At 36.3% G+C, this 20,839-nt stretch overlaps 1 protein-coding gene across 5 annotated transcripts in view; it reads left to right on the top strand.

The window, feature by feature from the left end:
* The window catches only part of TET1 (tet methylcytosine dioxygenase 1), a 104,996-nt gene that overhangs the window by 23,190 nt on the left and 60,967 nt on the right, over window positions 1-20,839 (top strand). For 4 of the 5 annotated variants that reach the window (XM_054572439.1, XM_054572438.1, XM_054572437.1 and 1 more), the window contains exon 2: window positions 2,544-2,597. The exons of the other annotated variant lie outside the window; for it this stretch is intronic. In XM_054572439.1, the coding sequence (XP_054428414.1) occupies window positions 2,544-2,597 (54 nt within the window). The remainder of the gene's footprint in view (window positions 1-2,543; window positions 2,598-20,839) is intronic. 5 annotated transcript variants of the gene reach the window in all.

Here is a 20,839-nt window from a genome sequence, read left to right as displayed (position 1 = left end):
ATTATTCAGCCTTAAAAAAGAGTGAAATCCTGATACATCTTGCAACATAGATGAGCCTTGAAAGTATTATGCTAATGTTAAGCCAGACACAAAAGGAAAAATATTGTGTGTGATACCACTTATATGAGGTACCTAGAATAGGCAAATTGATATAGATGAAAAGTAGAATATAAGTTAGCAGTGGCTAGGAGAAGACAAATGAGGAGTTGTTTGTTGGGAAGGATAAAAAGGTTCTGGAAATGGTGAATGGTGGTAGTTGTACAACATTGTGAATGTACTTAATACTACTAAATTGTATGCTTAAAAATGGCAAAATAACAAATTTTCTGTTAGAATATTTTATCACAAAAGTAACTTCAAAGAAAAAGAAATGTAGAGTTTACACCTATTTTTAAGAAAATATCTTGCACTCATTTTCAAATCTTGTTGTGTTTGACCCTGTTTTCCTACCCATTTCGTGGTTGCTTCATTCCCTAGAGAGCTTCTTAGTGCAGGCTCAGTGTGTGCTGGTGGATGTGGTTAGGTCAGAATCCACTGGTTTTGCTACAGTCGGCTTGCTTCTTATATTTATTAAAAATTTTGAGGGTATTTATTAAAAATTTTGGGTGGGTGAGGGAGAGGTAGTTTAAAGAGAAAAACAACGCGTGTTGGAGTTCCCATTCTAAAATGGAAAACATGCTTTTGGGGCAAACTGAAAGGCTAGGAATCAAGGGTGATGAAATACAGGCTGTCTGGCCGGCCCGATTTCTGGTTGTGGGAATCTGTTCTGAATCCAAGTGCAAGCGGAAAACCCATCTTTGGCTGAGCAGCCAGGGAGACCCTCCCACCAATCCCCAAATGCGCTGCTGAAAGTTTGGTCCTGTGAGGAGGGAGCTGAGGCTGTCCTCCCAAGCTCTGTGTAACTGTCAAGGTGGCTATGATGGGGCTGAGACCTGCCTCAGTCCTGAACGTTGGCAGTGACCTTGAGACTTGCCAGCTCACAGCAGCTGTACTGGTTCTTGCTCTACTGCCACTATTGCATCGCCAGAGAGCTACAGGGAGGGAGGTAGAGTCCTCCGGGTCTGTCATTCCTAGGAACTGGCAAGTTCCAGCTATGGTGCCAAGCTCTTCCAGCACCTACCACCCACTGGGCATGGGGACAGTCCAGGTGTGTAAGTGTGGGTGGCTGTTCACCTCTGGCTCAGGTCTCAGTCCTTGGGGAGTATGTAGCTCTCTGACCATCCGCCTGGCATGCAGACCGGCTCCATGTGGGGCTAACCTGCTTAGCATCTCCATGGAGGGATGCTCAGCGACAGTTCCTCTTGGTAGACAGAGGGACCAAAGCCAAAGGTGCTTCTTTGTCCCAAAGATATGAGGGAGAGATTTCTTTGGGAAATGAAGGTCACCAGAAGTGTCCAGAGCAAGAGGGAGAGAGATTTTCTCACCAGCCAGAGTGGCAAGTGTATTTTAAAAACTCCTCCCCCGACTTCATGTCTTTATCCTGTCCTTTTTCTTTTAAGTGGCTTTATTTTTTTTTTTTAAACCCGCCTTTGTCATTGGACATTTATTGACAGAAATCAAATTGCTGTGTTTCTGGGCAAAGCGCCTGCTGCAGAGAGGTGTGGTTCCGGAGGAATGAGACACGCAGCCCAACAGCTGAGCCTACACTGTCCTCACATAACCTCCCTGCCTTAAATATCGCCAATATTTAGCCTTGCCTTATAAAGTAAAAATGCACAATACCTTCCAGAATTTCATCAAGTCCAAATACTGCCCCCGGCACCACAGCTCAGTTATATCTTCTGTATGTTGGAGGCAGTGCTGCACAGCCCCCCCTTCTCCTCCCACCGTAGACCTGCCCTCCGAGCCACCAAGAGGTTACTAATCAGGGAGACTCCGCCATCGATCCGATGGTGGAGACCTGGGGGATTTGTGTGCATTGTTTTTGCTGAAGCCTCCTGTGAATTCATTGCGACCAGATCCTCTGCAGAGAACTCCATGTCGCAGCTTGTGGCTGCCTGTGTCCTGTGGTGAGAGCAGAGCTGCACAGGAGATCCTTTGTCTAGGAAGGCTAGGCAGAGAAGATCACTTTGGAGTTGCTAAGCTCTGCATTGCCATTGGCTGCACTCTTTGTGGGGCTGTTTTTGCAAAAGGCATGCCCAGCACTTCTACAGTGCTGGCAGGCCAGGGCTGCCTTTAAACACCATGATAATAATACCAAAAAGCAGTTTGCAGAACTGTTCCACTGTAGAGGCTTCCTCTGCAGAAGCAAGCAAGATGGCTACCTCGTGGGCTTCGCCGTGAAGAATGCAGAGGCTAATTAAGACAGACTTTAAGGGGAAAAAAGGGTATTTCCCTACTTCATCTTTATGCAAGGCTTTTTTTTTTTCAGTGACTTTTAAAGTATACATTTTACATAAGCTCTTTAGGTTCTGCTTAGAAAACATGTTGATGATTTTAAATGGTATAACTAGTTTTATAGAGAAATAGCCAAAATTTTTTAGGGGGTGGGAGTTCATTTTTTTCTTAAACGGAGGTTCATTTTGCAATTTGATTTTTTTTAGGTTATAAAGGAAAACAAGAGGCCCCAGAGGGAAAAGAAGCCCCAAGTTTTAAAGGTAATCAGCTATTGATTAAATCATATTTAATTTTTTTCCATTTCATATAGTATTTTTGTCACTTAGAAGTAAATTTGGAGTACAGTGGATATGCATTTTCCCAGATATTCAGTAAATGAATTTTCACTCAAGTAAAGTGTTTTCTCTTTTTTAGATGTGCTGCACAATGTGCATGTTAGCATCCTTTATTTTCAACTCCACACAGATTGGCAGAAGGAAAAGTTTATGTGCAAAGTGCTGTGAATAAAATATATATTTTTTCGTAGCTCCCTTTGTAGCATCTGCATTTGTGGTGTTGCTCCAGTGTGTAAACTTAAGCTGTTAAGAAGAAAGAACACTATTTGAAGTTGACAGCTATGATCCATTATGATTTAAATAGACTTTCCATTAGATACTATTTTAAAATGTGTTATTTTTTTCTTTCCAAAGGAATAGGTCCTTAGAGATTTTAGTTCATTTTAAAATGTGTAAGCCATTGAAATCTTACAGCCAAATTACAATTGCTGAATCCCAAATTTTTATTATATCATCTTTAATTTTGGCATTTATAGAGCTGTAGGAATATGCATGTTTTCTTTATTTTCAATAGTTTGCCTAATGAGTATTTAGTAGTAATCTAATTTGATTATAAGCTAGCAATTCATGTTATGAGCTTTGTACAGTATATAAAAGGGTTAATTTAAAAGCATATGGCATTGCTAAAAGTTAGAGGCTAGCTTTAGTCTAGCAAATAAGTGCTTATGTGTTAAAGGTTTCAAGTGGCATATTGCTATTATAAATGTAAGCAACCTGAGCAAGCAAGCTTTCTAATTCAAGAAGATATATTAAGCAATAAAACTACTGGCCTTGAAAATTTTATTGTGTACCTATAATTTAATATTTTAACCTACAGCTCTTCTTTTGCAAAAAAAGTTTTAGCATTCAGAGAGAAACATGTTGAACTAAGAAAGTGGCAGATTTTTATTTCACATGTTTCCCAGTGTGTATCTTGAAAATGTTATTGACATGGAGAACCAAGCCTTGCATTGCTTTCTGATTTGTCTGATCTCCTCAAGTTTCTGTTTCCCCTGTGTACACAACATTGCCATGTATAATGTTCATCAACCAACAAGTATTTATTTAATATTTATCACATAGTCATCTGTGGGCTCGGCACTGTAAATGAATGTAATTGCTCGGCACAAATTCTCACTTGGCCTGGACAAATAGAATACTGATTATTTTCAGGGTAAATTAAACCTCTTCTGTTTTTTTTTTCCTGCATATTGATCTACCCACCCTCTATTACTGCCCCCCCCCCGACTATAGAAGTATATCATCTAAAGTCCTTTTTAGGTGTTTTATCTTAAAACCTTCAAGAGAGAAATAGTTTCAGTTCTGCTGTTAAAAATGTCTCCAATTTGTTGGAGACAGGGATGAGGGTGTAAGATAAAAGGATAGACCTCATGGACAAACTTGGTTGCTTAAATCACCCGCCTTTGCTAGGAAGTAGAATTGGACTTTGGGAGTATTATTTAATTCTGTATTTATTTTGTTAGTCCATAGGTGTCCTGTCACCTGAAATAAATTTCAGAAATAAATATACTGTGTGTTGCATTTTTGAATCATGGCAGTAGACTCTGACTTTTTATAAGAATAAGTGCCTGTGGGTGGTTGAATTTCATGTACCACAGCAAGCAGAACCAACTTCTTGCTCACTCTCCTCTGTAGTTATTGACTGTTGTACAAGAGTAGGAAAATACACCCAGACTGGTGTGGCTCAGTTGGATGAGCATCATCCCGCAAAGCCAAAGGTCACCGGTTCACTTCCTGGTCAGTGCACATTTCTGGGTTGCAGGATGGTCCCCAGTTGGGGTGTGTGCATGAAGCAATTAATTAATGTTTCTCTTCCTCTCTCTAAAAATAAATAAATAAAATCTTTTTTTTAAGAGTAGGAAAATGCTCTAAAATGAAAAAAAAAAACATTTCCCCCGATGTTGGCATTTCAAAACATTTTATTTAATGTCCTGTTGGACATCACATCTTTTGTTCTTCTAAGATAGCTTTATTTCTCTGCTCCTAGAGGACATGCTAAAATACTTGGAGATTTTATCTTGATTGTGAAAGAGACAGTTAGAACAAATGTAGAATATTATGTAACCCTGAAGGAGATGTTAAGAAAACTAAATCCACATAGTGAGAGAGTGGGAGAAGAGTACAGCCTGCAGTTTAAGGTTTTATGAATGAGGACTTACTATGCAGCTGGCTGCTATTCAGGGAATCAGTGATAGGATCTACAGGTTATAACTCCGTGTCCTTTCGTAATTCTCTTTTTGTCTTTGGCATTGTACCAGAGACCTAGTCTGCTTCCTCTGACTCCGGCCTCTTAAATCTTCAAATATCCTGGGTTCTTGCTCTTTGTCAGGATAGATGCTAATAAGTATCTTGACTAACTTTCATCCTCATCTAATAGGAAGTAGTTGGATAGATAAAGAGTCTGATCAAGGAAATATGGTATAGAATTGAAGCTTGTCTTATCCAATTCAACCTGCTAACAAATACTGAATCCAATTGTGGAGCTGAAATTGCCTGGTGTATCTCAAACTTTTTTTTTTTAGATTTTCTTTATTTTTAGAGAAGGGAAGGGAGGGAGGAAAAGAGGGAGGGAAACATCAATGTGTGGTTGCCTCTCACGTGCCCCCTACTGAGGACCTGGCCTGCAACCCAGGCATGTGCCCTACACTGGGAATCAAACCAGTGACCCTTTGGTTCACAGGCCGGCACTCAGTCCACTGAGCCACACCCGTTAGGATTCAAACTTCTTATCTTTGAACAATTTATTGTCTGCCAATAACCTATATTCATTCTACTATAATTCAAACTTTAAAACAATAAATAGTGATCTTAAATTTCTGACCAAAAAAGATCACTTTCCTCTAGCTGAAATGACAGTTTCTGAGAATCAAGTGATTGAGGGGTGAGGGTGGCAGGTCGACACAACTTCTGCCCCACTGGTGCTCTAGGACCAGGTTCCTGCTCCAGCCCCGTTAATGACCAGTACAGTTATTTTCCTGTGTAGTTGGCGGCTTGTTCACTGTCCTGTAATTCCTTCCATGACTCTTGAATAAGGTAAAGGTGTGAAATGATTTCAGGCCTCAATTCTTGAAATTGTACTTCTAAGTGGCATTGTTTGGGACTTCTCTTGGTAAAAACATTTATCATTTATGTAAAATCTTTACTTTGTGCGTTGGGATAAAAGGATATATTCCCTTAGAGAAAACCAATTTTGCCATGATATCACTTTGGTTAGATTTTCAGTCTTTGTCTCTAGAGAAAATCAGATTGCACAGCCAACTGGGGGTATTGAGGAAAATTTAATAAAGGGATTGTTTGAAAGGTGTGGGCAGGCTAATGGAAAAATGACAAGTCTAATGATATCAGAGAGCTATTGCCACTCCTGGGCCTGAAGGGACAGGGATTGGGAGCAGAAACCCAGGTAGCAGAGTTACAGCTGAATAGAGGGAGCAGAGGCTTTTGTTGTAGCCCTTTGGTAAAAGGATCTTTCTGCAAAGAGAAGGTCATAGAGAAGGGGGTATGGAAATAAATACCCAGCCCTTCAGTTTCCTGTGCTTTCATTGGTTGATCCCAATGCTAAGTGAAAAGGAAAGGGAGCCTACTGATGAAATATGTCTTGGTCAGCCTTCTCTGGCATGCGAGAGGGTATAGAAGATGGAGTGTGATCCTGAAGAGGCAAACAACGTTCAGCATCACTAGGGACCACAGGGATAGTATGGTGGGGTCAGAATTAGTCCAAGGATCATGATAATGTAAGAAGGTAACACCAGGCAAGGCTTGGTGAAGTATATAGAATTCTATAATAGTTTTGCACCTAGTCTGTAAATCTAAAATCATTTCAAAATAAAAAGTGGGGGCATCCCTGAGAGGTGACCCCATTTATACATTCTGTAATTATATACTCTTTCTAGGATGGTCAGGGGCATTTTCTAGCTATTGGGTGATAAAATACCTTCAGAATAGTATTTGGAAGCCTGATTGAACCAATATAAAGTAATGTCAGTGAGTATTAAACCAGGAAACTGTCTACAGTTGATTTGGAAAAGAAAAAATGAAAACCAAGTGATCTTCCCACGAGCTTCTGCATTGGCAGCCCCGGTCTTCACTGCTTCCTTCCTTCCTTGATGGTGGTGATAGAGGAGAACACGGAGTGACGGTGGAGTGATGTGGAGTAGGGGGCATGCGATGTGGGTTTCACGCAACGAGAACAGACACCGGCATGCTGTTACGTCTTTTGGAAATACGTTTTGGGTGGAGGTGGAAGAGGGCATAAGGGTGATAAATGATAATGTAAAAAGATACAATGACATATTTTAAAATGGCAATCAAATCAAACATTAATCACATTCATGCATGGTCCTGATTTGCATGACATAGTTACACTCAAAATATTTAGTACTACCATCAGTGCCTGGCACATAGGAAATGCTAAAGAAATGTTCTTTCCTGAACATCATTATTATGAAGTCATTAAATACATTTTTTAACACATACTAAATGCTGGGGCTACAATGGTTTCTGCCTTCAAGGAGACTAAATTAAAGACAAATGGGTAAATTACAAATTACATGTATTTTGTGTCCTTCAATGTGTGTGTTTATATATGCACACACATTGAAGGAAACAAAAGTGCTGAGATAGGGAAAACATCTAAGGGAATTGGTATCTCTGAGAACTATTTCCTTCATTTATACATTGTTATACATACTAATGCTATTTAAAAGTACCAAATTGGCTGCCATTGAGTTACCTTGTTTATTTTTAAAATCCATTAAACTACCAAAAATGGAAGATAACAGTTATTAAAGATGTTTCTCTGTACACTTATCTACAATTTGTTTCAGTTATTAAAAGAAATCATTGGCAAAATGATAAACTTTTCTTAACTCTGGTTATAATGTAACATTCCATGACTTGTAGCAACATGTTGCAGGTTTAAGTGATAGGTCAAAAAATGCCATTTTGATAGAATCTTTCATAGTCTTAGGCAACAAATCTCAGATTTATGAATATAACAGACCAATGGGCAGAAAAATTCAGAGTTGGTAGTGAGAGTATTTAGAACGGGACACTAGTTTAATATATGTATAATGGAAGAAGATAATACAGGATGCTCACATAAATTTAATAATTTAGACTTATGATTCAACATATGGTCCTTATTTTCCTCATTATGTCATAAACTGGCAAAATCTATCAAAGCCGTGTGTTCATCCATCAGTGTTTATTCACACGATCAAAGGCACACATGGGGCTTCTGGTTTGCATACGCACAGATTGTAAGATAGCATTTTGCCCAGAGATGATCAGACTGATTTCAGGGCTGGGTTGTCACTAATCCAGCTCACACACAGTCAAATCATTCATTTATCATAGGAACACATACATTTCCAGTGACTCAAGACTCCTTTCTGTAATTTCTAGGAATGATCCCAAATAGAGAATTAGAATGAATGAAAGCCAAGTGGTGTGAATGGGCTTGAGGAAAATTTCATTTAGGCCACAAAAAAAGTCTGTTGAATTCTTTCTAGAGTGGAAAAGAACATATGCCTTACTTCTTGAATATTTGTGCTCATCTGATAGTGTGTGTATGTTTCGGTAGTGGAGGATTCTTACTGTTTTCTGAGGTCTGTCTTCCTTACTATATAACTCTTTATATACTTAGAAAATCTTGCTAGTATCTTAGTTCATTTTCAAATTATAATTCATTTAATAATGCTTTCCAGTGTTCAAAATGTCATGAAAATAGTATTTTTAAAGATTTGATGGCAAGATTTACTGACCATGACCTATGCAAAAGAATGAGATTATAGTATTTTTAAAATCTTACTCTGATGCTTTATTTTTTTTTCTTTTTTCTATTGTAATTTTTTTCCATTACCATTATCTCCCTATACCCTCTTCGACCTCTACCCTGCCCTGCACAATCACCACACTGTTGTTTGTGACCATGAGTCCTTTTTCTGTTTTGCTCAATCCCTCTACCCCCAAACCCCCAGTCCCCAGAGCTGTCACGGCTGCTCTCCATCTATGAGTCTGTCTCTATTTTGCTTGTTAGTTCAGTTTGTTCATTAGGGTCTACATATGAGTGAAATCATATGGTATTTGTCTTTGTTTGAGTGGCTTATTGCACTTCGCATAATGTTCTCCGAGTCCATCCGTGCTGTTGCAAAGGGTAAAATTTTCTTCTTTTTAATGGCTGAGCAGTATTCCATTGTGGAAAATGTTCCTGCTGCTTCTAAGTCTTGGCAATTGTAAATAATACTGCAGTGAATATTGAGGTGCTTATTTTCTTTCAAATTAATGTTTTGGGTTTCTTTGGATAAATTCCCAGAAGTGGAATCGCTGGGTTATAAGGCAGTTCCATTTTTAATTTTTTGAGGTAACCCCATACCGCTTTCCACAGCAACTGCACCAGTCTGCATTCCCACCAGCAGTGCAAAAGGGTTCCCCTTCTTCCACCTTCTCGCTAGAAGTTGTTGTTTGTTGACTTATTGATGATAGACATTCTGACTGGTATGAGGTGATAGATATCTCATTGTGGTTTTAATTTGCATTATAGTTTTAAATACTAACTCCTTGAGTCCTTTTTGAATGGAAAATAGGTCTTTCAGTGTGTGGCTTATTTTAAGGTAAGAGATGCTACAGTTTTATCAACTACGTTTAAAATTTAGTGATGTCATACAAATTTGATTAAAGCATAGATTCTTTTCATGCTCCTAAGGAACCAGATGTTAAACAATCAGCTTATTTTAGGAACTTAGTTTTAAATAACTAAATTATTTATTTTAAGTGTTAAGTTGTGTGAATTTTAAATGTAGTATACATACACACACAGCCACATAAGATCATGGGGTTGTTATGGAGTTAAATGAATTCATTACATGTAAAGTGCACCCTGATGGGTCTAGCCCAGTGGGTTGGGCATCATCTTGCTAACTGAGAGGCCACCTGTTTAATTCCCAGTCAGGGATCATGCCTGGATTGCAGACCAGGTCCCTGGTTGGGGGCATAGGAGAGATGACCTATTGGTGTTTCTCTTCGACACTGATGTTTCTCTCCCTCTTTTTCTCCTTCCCTCCTCTTCTCTCTAAAATAAATAAATAAATATATAAAATCTTTAAAAAAGTAAATGTAAAGTACATAGGACAGTAATTAGTTATATTATTATTTCAATTAGTTATTATATTTTTCGGTATAATATATATTACTAAAAATATTAAGTGAAGCTTTCAGAAAATGTATATTAGTGTATTCATAAAGACTAGAATATCACCAGGGTGAAAAAAGTTTCACAACTGATGGTTAGTTTGCATTCTAGAGCTCACAAAGATAACAATAGATTGGGATGAACACATTTGAAACAGGATACAAGATACAGTAATGTTTTTATACCTTAACCATGATTTTCAAGATAAGAATCACATAAGAAAATTCTCAAAAAAAATCGTAAGTATCTGAAGGTTTTTTTACTATCTTAGAAATGTTTTCACTTACTATCTTGTCCATTCTAGTTTAGAAAAGGAAAATAATTCATCTAAAAACTGAGTATTTCAATTCTTGAAATAAATTTAAAGTTACTTTAGATATAAATTTCCTCTGGAAAATTATATGAAAATTTCTGAACACTTAAATTTTGATATTACAGTGCTTTGATTACTTTTCATGTTTTAATTTTAACTGTGTGTGTCTCTTTGTGATATCAGCAGTACCCAAAGGAAGGTGCATGACCTTTAATGTCACACAGTTCTGGCTTTATGCCTTGCTTCTTCTATTAACTAACCATGACTTAAAGAAATTTAACTGAACTTTTTGAGCTCTATTTTCATTATCTGTAAAAGAAGAACAATAATTAATCCACAGGGTTGTTTGGTAGATTACATAATTTAAAAAATTTTAATTTATTAATTTTTGGGGAGAGAGAGAAAGAGCGGTTTGCTGCTCCACTTAATTATGCGTTTATTAGTTGCTTCTTGTATGTGCCCTTAACTGGGGATTGAACCCATATCCTTGGTGTATCAGAATGATGCTCTAACCAACTGAGCTACCCCAGTCAGGATACATAATTTTTAATTTACTGACTTTATTCCATTTATAGTAGATGTTCAATTAATGGTATCTATCATTTTCATCATTAATGTTTTTGTTATGATTGTTAATATAAAATCCTTTGTAAAATAATAATGTGTTTAGATTTAAGTTGTTTTCATTACTCTGTAACTAGGTTGTAATACTTTGCAGTTGAGAAGAACATTCACCTTTGTTCTGCATAGTATCTTAATGTCAATATCTTGTGCATATAACTTAATAAATGTCAATTTAATGAATAATTGAATTAATACATGTCATGGCCTAACTTTAGTCAGTTAGGTCTCGAATGTATAAATTACTATAATGACATCTGAGTATACAAGGAAACCTTATATACTTTCTTAAATCATCAGGCTAGCCTTGAATAGTCTCGGTAATAAATTGCTTTGGAAACCAGGACATATATCAGGACACATTTAATTTGCCTTTTTTTTTTTCTTACTATTTGAAAAAACCTACAGAGAAGTTGAAAAAACACCTTAAACATCTCTATATATATATATATATTTTTTTTACATACTTTTTATTTTTTTGTTGGACCACATGACATTTTAACTGTAACAACTTCAGCATACCCTTCCTAAGAAAAGAATATTCTGTGTAAGCACAGTGCAGTTATCGCATTGTAGAAATCTTACATTGATTAAACCTAATCTAACCTAAGACACTCTCAATTTAAAAGTCTTTTCAATTGTTCTTCCTTCTACTCCCACCCGTCCAAAAAATCCCTTCTAGCTGTTTTCCTCTTCATCTAGCATCCAGAACAATCTTAGATTATGTCTTGAATTTGGTTGTCATACTTTTTGGTCTCCTGTTACCTGGTCTTTCCACCATTGTGTGTGTGTCTGTTTCTTGACTGATGTTTTTGAACACTACTTGTTTTTTATTATGTTTTTGTAAAATCTTTTCATTTGAAGATCAAGAAATCTGAGTAATAGTAAAATTTCAGGTTTCAGGTAGATTGTCAAATCCACATTTAGTTGTTGGGGTTTTTGTTTGGGGATTGCCCTTTGCTTCCTGGATTGAATCCTAAATTCAGAGTTGGAGGAGGTTAGGAGACTGAAAAAAAAAAATGTAGTTGAATAGACTCAAATCCAACTATCTGCTACATACACCAGTTGGTAGTAGGGCATGGAAGAGAACAGGATACCTTAATTATTGCCTCACTGAAATAAAGAAATGAAAAAAAGATGAAATAAGTGGTGTTTATAGAGCTATGGGGAAACATAAAAGTATTGTTGGCTTAAAGTAAGTGTTTTGATGGGCCCTATAAAACTCTGAAGGTTATTTGCTGATTAAAATAATTAGAACCTAAACATATTTCAAAATGTTTATTTTGTCATTCCACCCATGAAATATAGTTTATGCCCTCAGTTAATGGATGGTATAAAATAGCGAGGTGCAGCCCTGGTAGAAGTGTTGGGTAGCCTAGTTGGTTAGAGTGTTGTCCCAATACACCAAGGTTGTAGATTTGATACCCAGTCAGGGCATGTACACGAAACAACCAATGAATGCATAAATAAGTGGAAGAACAAGTTGCTGTTTCCCTCTCTCTCTCAAACCACTCATTAAAAAATTTTAGAAAAAGCTGCACTGCAGGTTAGAACATTTTATCAAAAATTTAATCCAGCTTTCCAGGGTTTGTTTAAAGTCTTTGATATTTGATCAATTCACTAAACCAAGTTAGGACCATCAGGAAGCTAAGTTTCCTGGACCACATTTTCTAAGATACTTTGCATTATGACACATAATACAGTTATATAAGGCCTGATTATAATGTCTAGGGAAACTTTTCATTGAAAAATTAAAATTAATGTCTGTGAAGATTAAGTTATGTGCTGCCCATAGTCAGAAAAAAAAGACAATATAAACAATGTGTTTTATTATTTTGACTCAGTTAAAAAATGTAGCCAGATTTATTGGTCAAGCAGTATAATATGGTCAACTGTGAAATGAGAAAATACCTTTCTACTTATTTCTTCAGGGCTTCATTAAAATTTTTTTAAAAGAAACTACAATTTTAAACAATAGAAAAGCCATATAAGAGTAGTACATGGTATTGTCATATACCACTCACCCAATTTACCCAAATGTTAACATTTTATCTTGTGTGCTTCATCTCTGTCTCTCTAAATAGATCTTCCTCCTGAATTCTTTGAGAGTAAGTTGCAGACATGATGTCAAAAAGAATGCCATAGAAACAAGTTTGTGTTTTTTTAGTGAATCATATCTAGAGGTACATCCTGTCAATTTGTTCCATTAATATGATTTTAACATTGATCACTTTGTTAAGGTGGTATCTGCCAAGATTCTGCAGTACTTTTTCATTTTGTATTTAAGTATCTTTTATGAAGCTACTTAATATAACTTCTGTTACTTCTTGATTTTTAGTATCCATTAATGATTCTTACCTGAATGATATGCTATGATGGACTCCACTTTAACTTAAATTTTCTGTGTTGTTTTGTTACCTTTAAGGCACCTTGACTTTATTTTGCATAGAAATGGCCTATGTCTTAAGTTTCAAAGATTAAATGAATAAAACTTTTCAAGTAATAATGAAATAATTTCTATGGCTCTATTTAATATCCTGTTGCACAATACAGCAAAATGGTTAACTTTGGTTGAGAAAGTTGGACTCAGGTTACTATATGGTAAAATGTGAGTATAATACTTGGATGTTGAAAGAAAAAGCAGATAATTAAGATAATGAGGCTAACTAAGCATTGAATTCCAAGGGAATGTGGCATAGACTTCATTCCTTCTTTGTCTTGTCCTTTTTGGCTTTTATCTTCTACACAACCCACTGTTGCCAAGAATTTAACACAAAAGAAAGAAGCCCAACTCAGAGAAACTCAATAGAGACAAAGTAAAATGGAATAAAATCAGTAAGAAATTACTTCCTTAATTTAGGACCAAGCAGCTTCAAAAGAAAAAGATTTGTTTATGAATCTGATAAGTAACAAATTAAATTAAATATCTTTTAGGATAAATAAAAGAAACAAAACTCACAAAATTACCTTTGGGTGAAATTTGTAACTGATCATAAGTGCAGGGAAAGTATACTACAGTCCTATGTACAATGAGCAATGTGAGGGAAACATCAAAGTGTAGTCAAAATTAGTTTTGTTAAGGAAGAAAATGCAAGCATAAATATGATTTAAAAACAAATCCAATAAACTCATTTAACAAGTTTTAAATTTTAAAAAAGCCAATCTTGAACTTCATACAAATGTATGAAGAAGAGGTAAAAGTTCTCCTGTATACTCCTATATAGTTACTCTTTCAACTTCCGTTCTCTCACATCTGAGGTACTTAAAACTTTAGTGGATATTCTTTCAATAGTCTATTTATGTACAAGTGTATCTGTAATTACATAGGTTATGTGTGTACATACAGATGTATCAACTCACTTTTTTTAGTGAGTTTAGTGATTATTTTTTGAAACATTTTATATACAGTGAAATACTCAGATTTTAAATATATCATTCAACCAGTTTTGATAAATGTATAGGAAGACACCCTTCATTTCTGTCACCCTAGCAAGCTCCCTTGTGCCTCTTCCTAGTCAGTCTTCTCCCCCTCCAAGCAACTAATGATCTTACTTCTATAACTGTAGAATACATTGCCTTTGCTATAAATTTTTACATATGGAATTTTATATAGAATATATTTTTTAAAAATTCTGGCTTTCACTCACCTGAAGACATGCTTACCAGTTCAAGAAAGTGAGAGAGAGATTGCTCGCCGCTCACACCCTGCCCCCGCCCAGCAGGCACCAATATTGCAACCTAGGCATGTTCCCTGACTGGGAATCAAACCCATGACCTTCGGGTTCACACGGGATGACACTCCAACCAACTAAGCCACAGTGGCCAGGGGTGTGTCCAACTTTTGTAGGGATTGACAAACTTTTCTAAAGTAGCTGCATTATTTTAAATTCTCACTAACAATGTGAGAGAGAATTTTTCTACATTCTGGCCAACACTTTTTATGGTCTTTCTTATTTTAACCCTCCTTGCGGGTAGGTAAAGCAGTATCTCACATGGTCAGATATACCTATGTACCTATTGGCCACTTGTATATCCTTGGAGAATGGTCTATTCATTTTCTATTTGGGTTGACATTTTATTACTGACTTGTAGTAGTACTTTATGTATTCTACCACTAGTCCTTTCTCAATTGTATGATTTACAAATACTTTCTCCCATTCTATGTGTTCTCTTTTCACTTTCTTGATGTGTCCTTTGAAACACAAACTTTTTTAATCTTTAAATTAACTTTCACCAGAGGATATGTTTATTGATTTTGAGAGAGAGAGACAGAGAGAGAGAGAAGGGCATCAATGTAAGGAACATTGATTGGTTGCTTCCTGGAACCAGGAACTGAACTCTAGGGGATCACTCTCCAACCAACTAAGCCATCTGGCCAGGGCCAAGTTTTAATTTTGATGATGTTTAGTTTATCTGTCTTTTTCTTTGATAGCTTGCACTTTTGGTGGCATCTAAAAACCCAAGTTTACAAAGATTTACATCTATCTTTTCTTCAAAGAGACTTATGGTTGAGCTTTTATTTTAGGGCCTTCATTTTGAGGTAATTTTTATAGAAGGTGTGATGTAGGATCCAACTCCATTCTTTTGCATATGGATATCCAGTTTTCCCAATACTATTTGTTGAAAAGATTATTATTTTCCCAGTGAATTATCTTGGAACTCATCATGTTTTTTTAAAAAGTATATTTTATTGATTATACTATTACAGTTGTCCCATTTTTTCCCTCCCCTTTATCCCCATCCATGCTGCACCCCCCATCTCTCCAGCATCCCCCCCGCCCCCCCGCCGCCTTAGTTCATGTGCATGGGTCGCATATATAAGTTCTTTGGCTTCCATTTCCTACACTATTCTTAACCTCCCCTTCCTATTTTGTACCTACTATTTATTCTGTTTATTCCCTGTACCTTTTCCCCCATATGCCCCGCCCCCTTCTGATCTCCATTTCTATAATTCTCTTCCTGTTCTAGTTTGCTTAGTTTGTTTTTGTTTTTTATTTAGGGTCATTTCTTAATAGTTTGGAGTTTGTTGTCATTTTACTGTTCATCGTTTTTGATCTTCTTTTTCTTAGATAAGTCCCTTTAACATTTCACATAGTAAGGCCTTGGTGATGATGAACTCCTTTAACTTTAGCTTATCTGGGAAGCACTTTATCTGCCCTTCTATTCTAAATTATATCTTTGCTGGATAGAGTAATCTTGGATGTAGGTCCTTGTCTTTCATGACTTTGAATACTTCTTGCCAGCCCCTTCTTGCCTCCAAGGTTTCTTTTGAGAAATCAGTTGATAGTCTTATGGGAACTCCTTTGTAAGTAATTGTCTCCTTTTCTCTCGTTACTTTTAAGATTCTCTATCTTTAATCTTGGATAACTTAATTATGATGTGCCTTGGTGTGTGCTTCCTTGGGTCCAACATCTTTGGGACTATGTGAGCTTCCTGGATCTCCTGAAGTCTATTTCCTTTGCCAGACTGGGGAAGTTCTCCTTCATTATTTTTATAAATTAGTTTTCAGTTTCTTGCTTTTGCTCTTCACCTTCTGGCACTCCTATGATTCAGATGTCGGAACGTTTAAAGTTTTCCCAGAGGTTCCTAATCCTCTCCTCACTTTTTTTGAACTCTTGTTTCTTCATTCTCTTCTGGTTGAATGTTATCTCTTCCTTCTGCTCCCAATCATTGATTTGAGTCCTGGTTTCCTTCCCTTCATTGTTGATTCCTGATATATTTTTCTTCATTTCACTTCATATTGCCTTTCCTTCATCCTTTATTTTGTGGCTTTACTCTTTTTCTGTGAGCATCCTGATATACCAGTGTTTTGAACTCTGCGTGTGATAGGTTGGCTATCTCCTCGTTGCTTTGTTCTTTTTCTGGAGTTTTGGTCTGTCCTTTCATTTGGGTCATACTTCTTTGTCTTGGCATACCTGTTACGTTTCAAAGGGTGGAGACTTAGATATTCACCAGGTCAGGGCAACCCACAAGCAAATCGGGCTCTTCTGGTGCTGATTCCTAGGTAGGGGGGTTTGTGTATGTTCTAGGACCCTGTGGATCCCTCCAGTGGACTCTCCTGAGAGACTGGGAGTTTCTCCTACCACTGCAACTCCCACAGGTTTGTACAACCAAAGGTTTTGAGGCTGTAGTTTCCTGCACTGGAAACCTGGGTTGCACAGTCTGTTTAGCTCCCCTGTTGTTTCTCCCCATTTATCTGCGTACAAATCTGGGACCAGCTGGTCCATGAGCTGCCATCTTGCCGTCCTCTGCACCCTTGCTTCCCATCTCCACCCCTCCTACCAGTCTGGATGAATGTTTCTTCTTTAACTCCTTGGTTGTTGGACTTACATACAGTTCAGTTTTCTGGCAGTTTTCGTTGTTTTTGTTTTTAAATTGGTTTTTGTCCTTAAATTGGTTTTTGTCCTTTTGTTTGTGCAAAGAAGCAAAGTGTATGTACCTATGCCTCCATCTGGGCCAGGAGTCAGAGTTCATCACATTTTTTAGTTTTATGTTGTTGTGTATGTCAGTCCTTTGTTCCTTTTTATTGCTGAGTAGTATTCTATTGTAAGAATATGCAACACTTTGTTTATCCATTCTGTCAAGGAGATGTAAGGATTGTTTCCAGTTCTTGGCTATTATAAATAAAGCTGCTATGAACATTCTTATACAAGGTTGTTGTTATTGTTGGTTTTTTTTTTTTAATGGGCATGCATTTTCATTTCTCTTTTATAAATAGGAATTAAATCGCTGGGTCATAGAGTAGGTATATGTTTAATATTTTAAGAATCTGACAATGTTCACCCTGACTGGTGTGGCTCAGTGGACTGAGTGCCAGCCTGCAAACCAAAGGGTCACTGGTTTAATTCCCAGTCAAGGCACATGTGTTGGTTGCAGGCCAGGTCCCCAGTAGGGGGCACGTGAGAGGCAACCACACATTGATGTTTCTCTCCCTCTCTTTCTCCCTCCCTTCTCCTCTCTCTAAAAATAAATAAATAAAGTCTTTAAGGAAAAAAGAACCTGACAGTTTTCCAAAGTGGAGTACTATTTTATAACTTCACTAGTGTTATGAGAATTTCAGTTGCTCCACATCTTCAACATTTGGTTTGAAAGTTTTTCATTTAGTCATTCTAGTGTAAGCTACATTCTTGTTAACTGTTACCTATCATATGGTTGTACAATAACTGCTTTAATTTATTTTTGAATACTATATATCTTATGTAAAAATAGTAACATCATTAAACTGCAGTAAATTTTTGGAACAATAGTATTGTTCAGGAGAATTAATTGGTTTCTAGCTTTTCTTCATTATAATTGGTATTAAAGTAAACATACTTCAGTGAACACACATTTTGAAAAATGTCATATAATCTATGCTTGTGATGTAATATTGAGCCTGTAATAACAGTATTGAAAATAATAAAATTTACAAGTGATGTGGGGTGGGTTTTATTGCTCTTATTTATTTATTATATTGTTCTAGGGTTTGGTGGTGAATTTTAGTAACCATATAGAGGAAATAATATCTGTCTTGTAGTTTTACCATTTGCCTTTAATCTTTGGATTAATGGATGATAGACCATAAAGAGGAGGAATTGAATTTCAGGATGTTTAAGAATAGTGTACAAAATCTCCTAGTTGGTCTGAAGAGAAGTTCAGCTTTGTAATTAACATAATTAACATCCCATAATATTGACAGTACTTGGAAATAAGAGCATAAATAACATCAGTGATGTTTATGATGTCATCAAGAATAAAATAGGTGCCTGGAAATTTAAATAAAGGAAAAAGCTTACTAAGCCTGTTTCTAAGTGGTCAACTTCACAAAAGAATAAACAATTTTTAAATAGTCAGTCCCTATTTAAATTTGAAAAACATACATTCTATAATAATTTGGAAAACATACATTATTTTTTTTCCATATGAATTTGGAAAAGTAAAAGAACAAATTTAGTAAGTTGGGATATTTGAATTAAAATAAGACAGTATTAAGTGCTCTGAGAAACTAAGTTGGTACTATCTGGAGAGCAGTTTGGGTAGAGTCTTGAAAGTATTTTATGTGTGCCTACTACAGTCTAAATAAAGGAAGAGAGATTTAACAGTGTATTTTCAAGTGAAAAAATAGATTACAAAATGACATATGGTGTTGATCTCATTTTTGTTTTAAAACTACAATGAACCAAATATAATGTATTTATGTACATAAAAAGGCGTGTGGTAGACTATATTCTAGTTTTGCCTGATTAGATGACTTGGAGTTTTTCCTCTGGTTTTCCTAATATGTATCTGCTGTTTTCTTTTTTTCCTGTAAAATGAATGTAATAGAATTTTTAAAAATTGTAATTAAAATAAAAACCACAAATCCTAACATTATAATTAAAGAGCATAGTGAACAGAGTACCGCACAGGGAACACAGTCAAGAATCCTGTCATAACTACGTGTGGTGCCAGGTGGGTGCTGGAAGTATCGGGGGGATCACTTTATAGAGTATTGATTGACTAACCACTATTGCTGTACACCTGAAACTAATACAGAATCATATTGAATGTAAACTGTAATTGAAAAATAAAATAATATAAAATAAAAAAAGAGAAAATGAGCAGCACACTGAACATTGTGAAAACCATTCCTTTGGTGCGAAAGTTCCAGTTAAGGCTTGGAGCGGGGGAAGGGCCTCTGGGAAAAGGGAATGGGCTCTAGGCCATGATATATATAACTTTTTATTTGGGTATCATTTTAATTATAACTTATAAAAATATTCCAAAACTAATGCAAAGAATTTACATATACAGTTAACCTAACTCCTGAAATATTAACATTCTACATAACTGTTGTACCACAATCAAAATCAGGACATTAGCATTGAAGCTATACTAATTACTATTCTAATTCAAATTTGACCAATTTTCCCACTAAAATTCTTTGGGTGGGGGGTTGTGGCGTAGGATTCCATTTAGGATCCCTCATCACATTTAGCTGCGATGTCTCCTTAGTTTCCAAAATGCAGCCACTCTTCAGCGTTTCAATAATCTTTCATGACATTTGGACTTTTTAAAAATGCCTATAAAAATTTGTTTATTATTGATAATAGAGTGAGAAAGAGAGAGAACATCAATTTGTTGTTTCACTTATTTATGCATTCATGGGTTGGCTCTTATATGTGTCCTGACTTGTATTGGGACAATGTTCTAACCAACTGAGCTGCCCAGCCAGGGCAGCACTGGCACTTTTGAAGAATCCTGGTCAGCTGTTTTGTAGACTGTCTTAAGTTGAGTTCGTTTGATGCTCCCTTATGATAAATTTAAGGTATGCATGTCTGGCAAGAATCCACAGAAGCAATATGCCCTTCTCAGTGTATCATGTCAAGTCTATAACCTAATTAACCTTGATCACTTGCCGTAAGTATCTGCTGGATTCTTGTCTATAAAATGATTGTTTTCCTTTGTGATTAACAAGTACTTTATGGAGCAATACCTGGACACTATGTAAATACCCTGTTTTCATCATATTTTACCCACCAAGTTTAGCATACATAGACAATTCTTGCAATAATTATTATTATTTTTACTTCCAATAATTATTAATGTGGTGTTTACCAAATGGTCATTTTCTATTTCTACCATTTCTCTCTATCTACTAATGGGAATTCTACTATAAGTAGATACAGCCCCTCTTCTCCTATTCTTAATTATTTATTGTATCAGTTTGGATTCACAGCTGTTTCTATTCTTTTGTGGGCTATAACCCATCACTGATAGATAATTGAAGGGTAGAGGAAGACTTGTCATGTTAGTTCCAAGGATAAAAATAGGACTGATGGGTGAGGGGTAGGAAGATACAGCAATACTAGATTGCTTGGAGGTTGTGAGATTCTTGTTACTTTCGGTACCTAAGGAAAGGTTGATGAATCACTTTCAATATGGGTAATGCAGAGATAGTTCATGCCTTGATGGCAGTAGATGGACTCAATGCTTTTGAAGGTCTTTTTTAACCTTGAGATTCTCTCAGCAGCTTACGCAGAAAACACAGATGGCCACTTCATAACTTAGCTATGAAGCTTGTAT

This window comes from Pteronotus mesoamericanus, unplaced genomic scaffold (assembly GCF_021234165.1).
Source record: "Pteronotus mesoamericanus isolate MK-2021 breed Mesoamerican mustached bat unplaced genomic scaffold, CSHL_Meso_final contig_24, whole genome shotgun sequence".
Classification (NCBI taxonomy): domain Eukaryota; kingdom Metazoa; phylum Chordata; class Mammalia; order Chiroptera; family Mormoopidae; genus Pteronotus; species Pteronotus mesoamericanus.
The sequence above is the reverse complement of the archived record's forward strand: the minus strand, read 5'-3'. Positions and strand labels throughout refer to the sequence as shown.